This window comes from Patagioenas fasciata, chromosome 1 (assembly GCF_037038585.1).
Source record: "Patagioenas fasciata isolate bPatFas1 chromosome 1, bPatFas1.hap1, whole genome shotgun sequence".
NCBI lineage: Eukaryota > Metazoa > Chordata > Aves > Columbiformes > Columbidae > Patagioenas > Patagioenas fasciata.
The window spans coordinates 215,100,275-215,113,001 of NC_092520.1; the positions used below are offsets into that span (position 1 = coordinate 215,100,275).

Here is a 12,727-nt window from a genome sequence, read left to right on the forward strand (position 1 = left end):
TGTCCAAGCCATGGAAACTCAGCTCCCCGGACGCTCCGATGGCTGCGGAGGACGCCAGGAGGCGCGGGATGTTTGCCGGCCGAGAGGAGATCGACCGCGGGACTGCCGCCGAGCGGAGAGAGAGCACAACCAGGTTACCAGGTGTTTGCTGGCTTTTTGGAGACTCTTGTATTTTCGAATTATTATGGAAATACTTTTTGTTTTGTTCTGTTTCTAAAGTTTTTAATGGATGCAGGAACAGCAACACTTTTGCACTTTGTACCTAGTGACAACATTGGAGAGCAAAAAGGCCCCGGCACCGGGCTGTGCTGCTCCTCCCCAGGCTGAGCGGTGCCGGGGGACACGTGCGGCTGCCCTGGGGGGGAGGGTTTGGAGAGACGGGCTGTGCTTCCAGCTGTTGGGGCGCGGGGTCGCCGGGGGGTGCGCCTGGCTCTGGAACACGGGGTCACCGCGCGGTGCAGGACCCGCTCCTGCCCGCGCCGGACACAGCTCTGCCGGGGCTCGTTCCCATCCGGACCGGTGCGCACGGGTCGGACGGGTGCTGGGCCACGTGCAAGCTGGGGCTGGGGACCGGGGGCAGCAGCGTCACCCCCAGAGCTGCTCCTCTGCCCCCACAGCCCGGGCTCGGAGCGGTGCTGAGGTCACCGGGGAACGCCGCTGCTGTTGGTAGCCCAAGACCTAAGCTGGAAAATCGTTCACTTTGGAATAAAAGCATGAAGCTTGACACATAGGTAGCCAAATAGCTTATTTTCAGATATATTCTCACTTGCGCATAACGAAGGACTTGACCCTGTGAGTATGAAAAAGTACCTCGCGCAGATCTGTTGTTACGAGCAAAGGCGTCCCAGCCAGACTTCAGTCTTTAAAAACTACTTTATTTTTAACTGTGACGCGTACGTAGTGCATATGAAATCTTAACTGTGCCGAGAGGTGGTGTGGGGGGGTGAGATGAGCGGAATGGTTTTGCCGTGTTGTGCGGGATCGGTGACGGACCCGCGGCTCGGTTGTCTGCCCCAAGATGACAATGGTCATTTTGGCTCATGGGGAGCTGGGTACCGGTTCTGGAGCAGCTGCGGGGGTTGCGGAGCGGGCCGGGGTTGCTGCGAGCGGCTGGGAGCTGGGACTGTGACTGGGAAGAGATGCTCTCGTGGCACAGCGCTGTTGTTCTGAAGTCTCCTCGCTCGCTCCTTGTAATTTAAAATAAATAATTTCAAGTTACATTGCGCTGGAGGGGGGAAAAAATCTCCCTTTCTGCTTGGGGTACCCTGCTTGCTATTTGGACATCAATCCTACCGCGTTAGCCAGGATTATCAGAGGTCATTAGTGGTTCTCAGTTCCTGTTTGGAGACACATTCAAGTCTTAACTTCCAGAGGATTGGTGCTAGAGGTTCTCTGAAAATCAGGTTCTGTTTGGGCATTCTTTGAGCACACAAAATGACCCTTCACCCAGTACAACGTCAGCGCGGTTTATTCCAGCAGCTGGTTGAAGCCCACGGTTGGGCTTCGCTCCCGTTCAGTGCCGGGACGGCAGCGGTCGGTGGTGGTCCTTGCCCGTGGTCCTTGCTGTGCTGACCAGGGCCATGTAGGATCCGGAGGGGAAACGGCCACAGCAGCACAACCGGATCATCCTTCCGTCCTGAGATGTGGCAGCCACCCTGTTGAACAGATACGTCATCGTTGCGTTCATTTCCGTCACAGATGGGTCACCATCCATCCCTGGAACTGGCGGTGCAGAACACGGAGCGGTACCGGCGGTGCAGAACACGGAGCGGTACCGGCGGTGCAGAACACGGAGCGGTACCGGCGGTGCAGAACAGTGAGCGGTACCGGCGGTGCAGAACACGGAGCGGTACCGGCGGTGCAGAACACGGAGCGGTACCGGCGGTGCAGAACACGGAGCGGTACCGGCGGTGCAGAACACGGAGCGGTACCGGCGGTGCAGAACACGGAGCGGTACCGGTGGTGATGCCCCGGCTCAGGGCCGTGCCCCGGGATGCACACGGAGCAGCTGGCAGCAATAACACCCTCACGGTTTGCAGAGACGCGGGGACGGGTCTCTCTGCGCCTTCCCTCACAGGCTGGGAACGTGGCGTTGGTTGGTTCTGGCTTGGAGTCCAGGAATCTAAATGAAAGCTTTAATAATGCATTTAAACATATGCAGTGAGCAGATCTAAACCCACAGTTACCGAGGGGCTTGTTGTCTGAGTTTATAAATTCGATTACGTGTGTCCAGTTCCTGTTGTGAGAAGACATCCTAGCGCTAGGTAACTAACCTGTAGAAATGCACAAGCTCCTGTTTTCGTGGCAGTGGGTGATTCCTCCACATTTGGGATTTAAGCTCAGTCATACCTCATCGCCCCCACAGCCTCCAACGCTGATCTGGAGCGCGTCCCTCCTCCTCTGGGCTGCAGCTCGCGGTTCCCGTCAGAGCCAGACGACGCTCTCCCCGCCTGGCTCCCCTCGTTTTACACCTAAACCCTGCAGAAATGTCTCTTTCGTCCTAAGTTGGAGCTTCTGTCTGTCTGCAGCCACGGTGGGCTGCGCAGCTTGGGGGGTCCCGCTGCGCATGGGGACCCTGTTGCTGTCTAAGTGTCCCCCCAGCCGTCCCCCTTCTCTGGGTCCCCCCTCCATCCTCCCTCACTGTCCGCCAGGCTCGGTGGCTGCTCTGGTTTGGGATGACCCCGTGTCCCCGTTTCCATGTGTGGTACCAGCACCATGTCCCACGGTACCTGCTCACCCCCAGCCCTGGGACCTGGAGCGGGATGTGTTGTCTGCTGAAGATGGATTTACTAAGCCCGGCTTTACCCACCAAACCCCTTGGCTTGACGCTCGGAAAGCCATGAAGACTGAGCAGGCATCCCGGTCAGCACTGTCCGTCCTCCTTCCTTTTGAATCTGTCCATATCGATAGGGTATATATAATTTTAGGTTTGAATATGTATACTGATGAGTGTGTATATAGATATATATTTGCAATATGTATTATTCTGTGTATATTTATACACACACAGCTGGATATTGTGAGAAACCTGGTGAAGCAGAGAGTCAGAGCACGGCGAGCCCGACTCTGATATCCGTGCGCAGCTCCGTGATCAATGGCAGGTCCTGGGAAACGTTTGTTGTACAAGAGCCAGAGCAGCCAGGCGTCCCTCGCTGGGGACGTGGTTCTTCCAGAGCATCGGGGGGCGGTGATTTTACCCGCCGGGTGTTGGTGACGGTGGGTGACGGAGCCCAGCGGCCTGTCCAGTGGTCCCAGTGCTGTCCCTGGTGTCCCGGCCACCTGCATCCCCACAGCGTTTCACACGGGGAGCAGAGGGCACAGTGAGCATTGAAACAGCGATCAGTTCGGCCAAGGCTCAGTAACTCTTGAATCCTAGCACATTTTGTTTGAGTTTGGGGAAAAACCCGCTCCTTGGGATGGTGCGGCCGTTGGGAGTCCTGCCAGCATCGCATCGACCGCTTGCGCTCCAGCGTCCGGACTCCGTGTTCAGCGCCCGCGTGTTAGACGTGCTTGTAGTTCATTCAACAGTTTCGCCAACCTTCCGGTAAAATTCCCGCCCCCACAAATACGATTTAGTGCTGCTTCTCCGGAGTCTCAGCAGTCACTGATCTGGACGACGTGTCCTCCGCAAATCCTGCTGGAAACCTCCTGAGCGTCCCGAGGCTTTGCTGTGCTCCTCGCTTTGCGGAGAGCTGCAGCTGCCCAGGAGAATGGAAAAACAGGGGCTGCACGGATTAAAATAAATAATTAAAAAAGACTAAGGTGAAGAAATAAGATCTGCCCAGTGTTCCGTCCTCCCAGCGGCTCCTGCGTCCCGCTGGGCAGTGGAAGGGGTCTGGGGCCGGGTGAGAGCTGCGGGGCGTTGCTAAAGAACCGATCTAAAGGAAAGAGCTAGAAATGGCTTTAATAACATCTACAGGAAAAAACGATAAATGGCTTTATTGTCGTCTGTTGGCTGCTCAAAATCAGGTTTGCGAGAGCGAGCCGGGAGCGGTGGTTGGAGTCACTGTTTACCGGTGGTGTAGCTGGAGCCCGTGTTACAGCCGCCCCTGCGGGTTCTCCATGCTGCTCCCAGCCCCAAGCGCCTTGATTCCCCTGAGAAAGCAGCTTTTTGGGGTTTACACCTTTCTTTGCGCCTCTTTTCTGACACCCAGCATCTTCTGTAGGATGTGTTGGCATTTACTAGCAAGTTGGTGCGTTTTGCTTGGTATTTTGTTTCTTAGAGCTCACCTTGCGTGGCGCTGAGCGCTGTCCTGCTGCGACGGTCATCACTGGAACCTGGAACGGCCCCGTTATCCTCAGTTGTTGGTTTATGTGGCGAGACGCAGTGGCTGTGCGGTGGGTCCCTCAGTGCTGCGGGGGTGCAGGATAGGGTTCAGCTTTTGGGGCAGAGCCGTGCGGTGGGTCCCTCAGTGCTGCGGGTGTGCAGGATAGGGTTCAGCTTTTGGGGCAGAGCCGTGCGGTGGGTCCCTCAGTGCTGTGGGTGTTCAGGATAGGGTTCAGCTTTTGGGGCAGAGCCGTGCGGTGGGTCCCTCAGTGCTGTGGGTGTTCAGGACATGGTTCAGTTTTTGGGGCAGAGCCGTGCGGTGGGTCCCTCAGTGCTGTGGGTGTTCAGGATAGGGTTCAGCTTTTGGGGCAGAGCCGTGCGGTGGGTCCCTCAGTGCTGTGGGTGTTCAGGATAGGGTTCAGCTTTTGGGGCAGAGCCGTGCGGTGGGTCCCTCAGTGCTGTGGGTGTTCAGGACATGGTTCAGTTTTTGGGGCAGAGCCGTGCGGTGGGTCCCTCAGTGCTGTGGGTGTTCAGGATAGGGTTCAGCTTTTGGGGCAGAGCCGTGCGGTGGGTCCCTCAGTGCTGTGGGTGTTCAGGACATGGTTCAGTTTTTGGGGCAGAGCCGTGCGGTGGGTCCCTCGGTGCTGCGGGTGTTCAGGACATGGTTCAGTTTTTGGGGCAGAGCCGTGCGGTGGGTCCCTCAGTGCTGTGGGGGTGCAGGACATGGTTCAGTTTTTGGGGCAGAGCCGTGCGGTGGGTCCCTCAGTGCTGCGGGTGTTTGGGACGAACAACATCATTTGGTGGCTTTGCAGTGTGATACTTGACTTCATTTTATGCCAAATAGCAGCTCATCTTGCGCTTTTCAATCATTTGAAGAAGAGGTTTCTCCCCCTCTTGCTCTTCCCAAAGCAGCGATCGCACCCTGGATCGTGGTCAGGAATTCTAAACCATTGATTTTGGTGCTAGAGACAAAAAGAAAAAAGACAAACTGCAGCCTGCAGGTTACAGCAAGCTCTCGTTTGCCTCGTTCCTTGCCTTTGGTTTGGTGTTTTCCTGTTCTTCCCTGGCATCAGTTCCCTCTGAGATCCCTTTCGCCGCGTCCTCGTGTCTCTGGTCGCAGCTCTCACCAGTAACACCGTAAATGGAGTCATTACTTCTGTGTTCAGTTCCTAGACACGATTTGAAATAGAAGCATCATCTTCATAAAGAATATCATGGCAGGCGTTTTCAGAGCAGCGTTTTCTTGCCCAAGACTTTGAACAGACTTTTCTTTCTTTCCTCCTTTCTTAAGATAAATTGGCCGAAGCAGCAGGCTGGGAGCGTCCAGAGTGCTGGGACGCCTGGTTTCCCTTCACAGACTTCATGTGATATGTGTCCTGTTAATCTGTAATGAATCCCCATTTATCGTAGCTTGTTAATTTGTAATCAATTCCCATTTATTGTGTCACATCTCTCCTGCTCTCTCCCTTGGAAGCCTCTGAACGGTGAGTGAATGTGCTGAGATTTGAGCACGAGAAGGCGTTTGTGCTCACTGGGTGTTCTGAGCTGGGATAGCGCCTGCTTGGGCTTGGTTGGTTGACTGGGTTTTGTTTGTTGTTCTTGGCTTTGGTTTGGTTTCTTGCCTTCTTTTTCGCTTCAGTTTGTCCCGCTTCTCCCCCTTCCTGCTCAGATTGCATGGGATGGGGGTTTGCTTTAAAACAAAATAGCGTGATGTGCAAGAAAGAGCCGAGGAGCGATGGGGATGGTGCGCGGGTCTGCCCGTGCTCGCCACGTCCTCTCGTTTGGGCACTAATTGAATGGTTGATTGGCTTGAACTGGGACCGGTTGCGTTGGGTGCCGTACACGGAGTTCCCAGGCGCCTCCTGCCCCTAAGCGGCCGCGTTTGGAGGGGTTTCGGCAGAGCCGGCGCTGTCCTTGCACAACACGCTCCACATCCATCTTGGCTCCTGGCTCCGTCAGAGCCGGCCTTTCCCCTCTAGTCCTGGCCTAACTCGCGGGGTTTCCTCCTCAGGGTGTCAAAGGCTTTGTGGAAGCCTCGTTACCCAGACCGGGTTGTGTAACGCGGTGAGCGCTGGGCTGGGTGGGATTTGGGTTTGTTTTCAAGAGCGACCGGGCAGGGCTGAGCTGAAGGTCCCCAAAAGCTCGGGAAGCTCTGGGGCTGTCGGGTGCATTGGCGTGGAGTGCGGCAGCCTGTACCTTCAGGAGAGCCGGGCTTGGGTTCCTGGTGGTAGCTGTTCTCTGTACCATTCAATAGCAGCTCGTCAGGTTGCAGCAGGGTGTATTTCCTTTTGGGTTTATGCAAGTGATCTTTTGTCCCTTAATAAATCTGTCATCCTGGCAGTTCTTGTGATGTGGATAGAAGATACCTATAGTATTAATTTCTCCATCCAAATAAGGTTTTTTTTTTGAGCAGAGAAGAGTCCCAGACTCGAGAACAACCCGAACCCATTGGATCTCAGACACGTTCAATAGCAGCAGCGTTTCTGGTGAGGCCTCCGCGCGTTCCCGCCCCACGCTGGGGCACTGGGAGCTCTGATTTCCATCAGAACCAGACTTAAAGAACTTGGGATGAAGTTGGAAGTCACCATTTTACTTCTGTGCGACAACAGCGAGCGTTTCGGTGTCGCTGCACGGTGCCTTAGCTCGCTCCACAATTACGCAGCGTTAATTACTTCTGTAGGTCTTAGGCAGCAGAAACGGGCACCTCAGAGGTGTTTAATACCTTAGGCTGTTTAAAAATTGACTGTAGTGAAAGTTTAAGACTCTTTTGACAATGAGGTGGATGTGATCCCTGTTCATTTCCTACCGGCTGAGTCTGGGTGCTGCTGTGTTTGGGGTGCGAAGGGGGTTCTGAGCACTGTTCGCTCGGCGGTACCTGCAGACGGGCACCAGGGGACACCAGCGCCGGGGGTTTCTCCTGAGCCCACGGGGGTTTCTCCCAAGCCCACGGGGCATTTTCTCTGCCCATTTATGTAAATTTTCCTGAGATATCTGAATGCAGAGAAGAAACGGTTTGCCTCCTGTATATTCACTTATCTCCTGTAAAACTCGCTTACCTCATGACCGAAGGGCATTGTGGTGATGGTCCTGCCGCCCTGCTCCTTTTGTACAAAGATCTCTGTGTTCCCAGTGACTGTCACCTGTCACCTGTCACCTGTCACAACGCGAGTGTAAAACAACGTTAGTGAAACATGCCTATATGTCAAATGTATTTTTGTATGACACCGATCAGGAGAGCAGAGTCCTTGTTCTCTCCCCAAGTCGGGGGCTTTTATAAAGCACAGATGCTTCCCCATCTGTATTTTATTTTCTCAAATTGCTGGGACGGATGTAAAGTACAAAAAATCTTTTATCGGGTGGTTTTGATGCTCGTAGCGGGTTTTTCAGCCCCTCTGGGGTGCCGAGGCTGTGGGGGATGCCGAGCGGGTGCTGGGTGCCGTGGAGCTGAACTGGAACTGCGATGAAGCGGGGGCACGGGGAGCGTCAATGAGCAGCTCCTGGTGTGCGTGCGTGCGTGGGGCTGCTTCTCGCTCCCTGCTTCTCCGTGCAAATCCTTTGCACGATGTTGTGCCTGAGCCGATGGGGGTGCTGGGTCCCTTCCTGCGTGCTGGGGACACGGGGCCGGATCGGGGGTGCGGGTCCGGGGGGTGTGCAGAGGTGTTGAGGGCTGAGCCGAGGGGATGCGGGGGTTCTGTGGGGAGCTGTGCAGGGCGGGCCGCGTCGTCTGCACGCAAACTTTAACTCCTTTCCTGCTCGTCCCATCTTCAGAATAAGATTTGAGCACCAAACGTGGACCGAATTGCCAGGACAATCGAGAAAAAATGGCTTTATGTGGAAGAGCTTCACTTCGCTTCACTTCTCTTTTCTCTTTCCCCTTGCCTCTTTCCCCTCTCTCCTCCTCTCCTCCTCTCCTCCTCTCCTCCTCTCCTCCTCTCCTCCTCTCCTCCTCTCCTCCTCTCCTCCTCTCCTCCTCTCCTCCTCTCCTCCTCTCCTCCTCTCCTCCTCTCTTCTCCTCTCCCCTCTCTCCACACAGTGGGGCAGTGTCCATCAGGCCCGTCCGTCCGTCTGTCCAAGCTCTGCACACCCCACCTCGTCCCTGGCTCCAGGGTGAACAGGTGGATGTGTTTGTCCCGCGCACCTCCCGGAGCAGGAACAGCCCTTTTAGGGGAATTGTCACCGATCCGAAGCGTCCCGGCAGCGTGGGGGGCGGCACAGGCACTGAACCCGCCTTAACCTGCACTGGTCCCGTGTCACCTGCAGTTCTGCGTTCGCACTCTTAGAGGGTCAATAGTGTGAAGCCAACCATGAGTTACCTCATGCTGTACAGCTCTGTACATTTTGACTAACAGATGGATCACATGAAAGTCTGCACGTTACGTGGAATCATCCGACGTTACGGAAGAGGAAGTTTTAGTAAATAACGCAGTGAGCTGTGGTAGTTAATTCTGTGTTCAGTTCCTAGGCAGGATTTGAAATAGAAACATCATCTTCATGAAGAATAGCTTTGCAGGCATTTTCAGAGCAGCGTTTTCTTTTCCCCGAGGCTTTGAACAGACTTTGCTTTCTTCCTTTCTTAAAATAAATCGGCCAAAGCAGCAGGCTGGGAGAGCCCGGAGCGCTGGGACGCCTTTGTCTTCCTTCAGAGACTTCTCTTCGTGCCACACGTGTCCTGTCAACCTGTCATTAATTCCCGTTTATTGTGTCACATCTCTCCTGCTCTTTCCCTCAGAAACCTGAACGCCTCCTGTCCCGGCCGCTGAATGTGCTGAGGTTCGGGCACGAGAAGGCGTTAGCGCTCCCTCGGGTGCTCCGAGTGCGATAGAGCCTGGTGGGGTTGGGTTGATCTCTTTTAACTTCAGTTTGTCTCATTTCTCGCACTTTCATACTTCACCCTTCATGGTACAAATCCACAAAACCACCCTCCCCCCGCACTATCTGTGACGGGGATGGGGGCGGAATCGCGTTGGCCTGCGGGTCCGTGTGTGGTTCTGGCACCGGGACGTGTTGGCAGCGCCGGTGGCTGGGGAGCCGGGGTTGGGGTCCAGCTGGCCCGACCCTGTCCCGTGCCCATCCCAACCCCGTCCCATGCCCGCCCTGACCTCCCTGCCCATCCCAACCCTGTCCCGTGCCCGTCCCGACCTCCGTGCCCATCCCAACCCCGTGCCGTGCCTGTCCTGACCTCCCTGCCCATCCCAACCCCGTCCTGTGCCCGTCCCGACCTCCCTGCCCATCCCAACCCCGTCCCGTGCCCGTCCCGACCTCCCTGCCCATCCCAACCCCGTCCTGTGCCTGTCCCAACCTCCCTGCCCATCCCAACCCTGTCCCGTGCCCGTCCCGACCTCCGTGCCCATCCCAACCCCGTCCCGTGCCCGTCCCGACCTCCATGCCCATCCCAACCCCGTCCTGTGCCTGTCCCAACCTCCCTGCCCATCCCAACCCTGTCCCGTGCCCGTCCTGACCTCCGTGCCCATCCCAACCCCGTCCCGTGCCCGTCCCGACCTCCGTGCCCATCCCAACCCCATCCCATGCCCGTCCCGACCTCCGTGCCCGTCCTGACCCACATCCCATGCTCATCCCAACCCCCATCCTGTGCCCGTCCCAACCCCGTCCCATGTCTGTCTCACCGAGCGCTCGTGCTGTTCGCGTTGAGCTACACCCGGAGCAGCGACCTGTCCCTGCGGCACAACCGCCAGCAACAACTGCAGGCGCAGCAACACCGGTGCCTTTGGTTTAGTTCCCCAGAGTCATTTCTTCCCATTCCAGCTTTGCAACCCAGTGTTTCCCCTCCAGAGAGCCGGGGGAGAGGAGAGCGGCCCTGCGCTCTGACAGCAGCGGTAATGTCCGAACACCCCGTTGTTCCGAGTGCCATGTGTGCGCCCGGGCCCCACAAAGGTCTTTCAGCTCCATGTGTCCCTGTTCCCCAAAGCTTCACCCATCGCTGTGTCGCGGTGTCACCGGCTCTGGTCCCCATCCCCTCCAGGGGAATTTGGGCATCGCCACCTCCATGCAAACCCCGCGGTCGGCAGTGGGGCCAGTGAAAGGCTCTTTATTCGGGGGGGACCGGGGTTGTGGAGGGGCCGGTGCAGCAGTGAACACGGAGCAGGAAACTTGTACCTCCCGCTGCCTGTTCGGGGTGTTTTACTGACACCCAGCTGGAAAATGCACGTTGGATTTGTCCTCCGAGGGCTAAACTACGCTTAAAAGCACCTGAGAAACTGATTATACATGAGTTCGTGTTTACCTGATATTTAATATTAAATATTTCTATTATTTAATGTGTAATTTAAATTAAAACCTCACATGTCAATATGGGCCTGTAAATATTTTCCCCTTATGAAATATAAATATTCCTCATCTGAATTTGGGGGTTTTTTGAATGAAAAGCAATTTTTCTGCTGAACAGCCACTGGGAAATACTTGAGAAGCTGCTGCCGAGCTTGTCCCCCATGTAACCGTCGGTACCTTCAGGGGGAGCGCTGGAGCATCCTGTGCCGGATGGATCCGTGCGGGAGCTGGACCTGGACCATGGACCCACCGCCCACCCGGGTGCCGTGTGGGGTCTGGGGTGGGAGGAGCCGCCGGTCACGTCCTGAGCTGGTGGCACCAAAACTGGGGACTTCTAGAGAGGCTTTACAGGACACGGAGAGCGGGACGAGGTGTCGGAGCCGCCGGAGCCCGGCCGGTGCGGACGGACTCACGGACGGTCTGTAAATGACAGCTGAGCCCCCACATCTTTCGGTGCTTTTACAGCGTCCGTGGGACTGTCAGTGTTCCCTCTTGGTTTCCTATTTGGACAAGTGACCCAGGGGACACGAGTGACCCAGGACACGCGGGCTTGGACCATGAGACAGAACAGCGAGACCTTGAGATTAAAACATCTATTAGGATTTCAAGGAGTAACAAACTACTTCTACCCGCCTGGCTGGTCATTGAAGAGCAGATTTAGAAACCACAAATCTTCCCTTTGTTTGCTTGCCCTAAATGTTTTCCCGGTGTTTTTCAAAGTTCTCCGGGAGCGTCAGCCCCGTCTGTGCGCGGGAGGCTCTTCCCACGAAAACACGGGGGGGTTAATGCGGGGCACCTGCTGCGCCGGGCAGGATGGGTGCTCGGGGACCTGCTGCCTTTGTACGTCCTCGGCTCTCTATTCTGATCCTCCGGGACCCCGCTGCCTTTGTACGTCCTCGGCTCTCTATTCCGATCCTCCAGGACCCCTTGCCTTTGTACGTCTTCGGCTCTCTATTCCGATTCTCCAGGACCCGCTGCCTTGGTGCGCCCTCGGCTCTCTATTCCGATCCTCCGGGACCCGCTGCCGTTGTACATCCTCGGCTCTCTATTCCGATTCTCCAGGACCCCCTGCCTTTGTACATCCTCGGCTCTCTATTCCGATCCTTCGGGACCCGCTGTCTTTGTACATCCTCGGCTCTCTATTCCGATTCTCCAGGACCCCCTGCCTTTGTACATCCTCGGCTCTCTATTCCGATCCTTCGGGACCCGCTGTCTTTGTACATCCTCGGCTCTCTATTCCGATCCTCCAGGACCCGCTGCCTTTGTACATCCTCGGCTCTCTATTCCGATCCTCCAGGACCCGCTGCCTTTGTACATCCTCGGCTCTCTATTCCGATCCTCCAGGACCCGCTGCCTTTGTACGTCCTCGGCTCTCTATTCCGATCCTCCAGGACCCGCTGCCTTTGTACATCCTCGGCTCTCTATTCCGATCCTTCGGGACCCGCTGTCTTTGTACATCCTCGGCTCTCTATTCCGATCCTCCAGGACCCGCTGCCTTGGTGCGCCCTCGGCTCTCTATTCCGATCCTCCAGGACCCCTTGCCTTTGTACGTCTTCGGCTCTCTATTCCGATTCTCCAGGACCCGCTGCCTTTGTACATCCTCGGCTCTCTATTCCGATCCTCCGGGACCCACTGCCTTTGTACATCCTCGGCTCTCTATTCCGATCCTCCAGGACCCACTGCCTTTGTACATCCTTGACTGTCTATTCGATCCTCCGCTCGTCACCTTCAGTTGTTAATGTAAATAGGGACTATTTATATATATTATATATATATATATTTCTAAATTCACCTTCAGCCTGTTTTTCTCAGAGCTCCCGGGTGTGCCGTGCGGACGGGTGGGTGTTCTGTGCGGACGTGTGGGTGTTCCGTGCAGATGGGTGGGTGTTCTGTGCGGACGTGTGGGTGTTCCGTGCAGATGGGCTGTGCGGATGGGCGGGTGTACAGTGCAGATGGGTGGGTGTTCTGTGCGGACGTGTGGGTGTTCCGTGCAGATGGGCTGTGCGGACAGGCGGGTGTGCTGTGCCCATGTGTGGGTGTTCTGTGCGGACGGGCGGGTGTGCGGTGCAGATGAGTGGGTGTTCCGTGCGGACAGCCTGTGCGGACAGGCGGGTGTTCCATGCGGATGGGTGGGTGTGCTGTGCCGATGGGCGGGTGTTCCGTGCGGACGGGCGG

At 56.2% G+C, this 12,727-nt stretch overlaps 1 protein-coding gene across 1 annotated transcript; it reads left to right on the plus strand.

The window, feature by feature from the left end:
• The first annotated feature begins 990 nt into the window (after positions 1 to 990).
• LOC139826951 (uncharacterized) lies at positions 991 to 12,339 on the plus strand. The gene is made up of 2 exons (XM_071803589.1): positions 991 to 11,388; positions 11,437 to 12,339. Exons 1-2 carry the CDS (start codon positions 11,110 to 11,112, stop codon positions 12,289 to 12,291), a joined length of 1,134 nt encoding a protein of 377 aa, XP_071659690.1. The 5' UTR covers positions 991 to 11,109; the 3' UTR covers positions 12,292 to 12,339.
• The last annotated feature ends 388 nt before the right edge of the window (positions 12,340 to 12,727 follow it).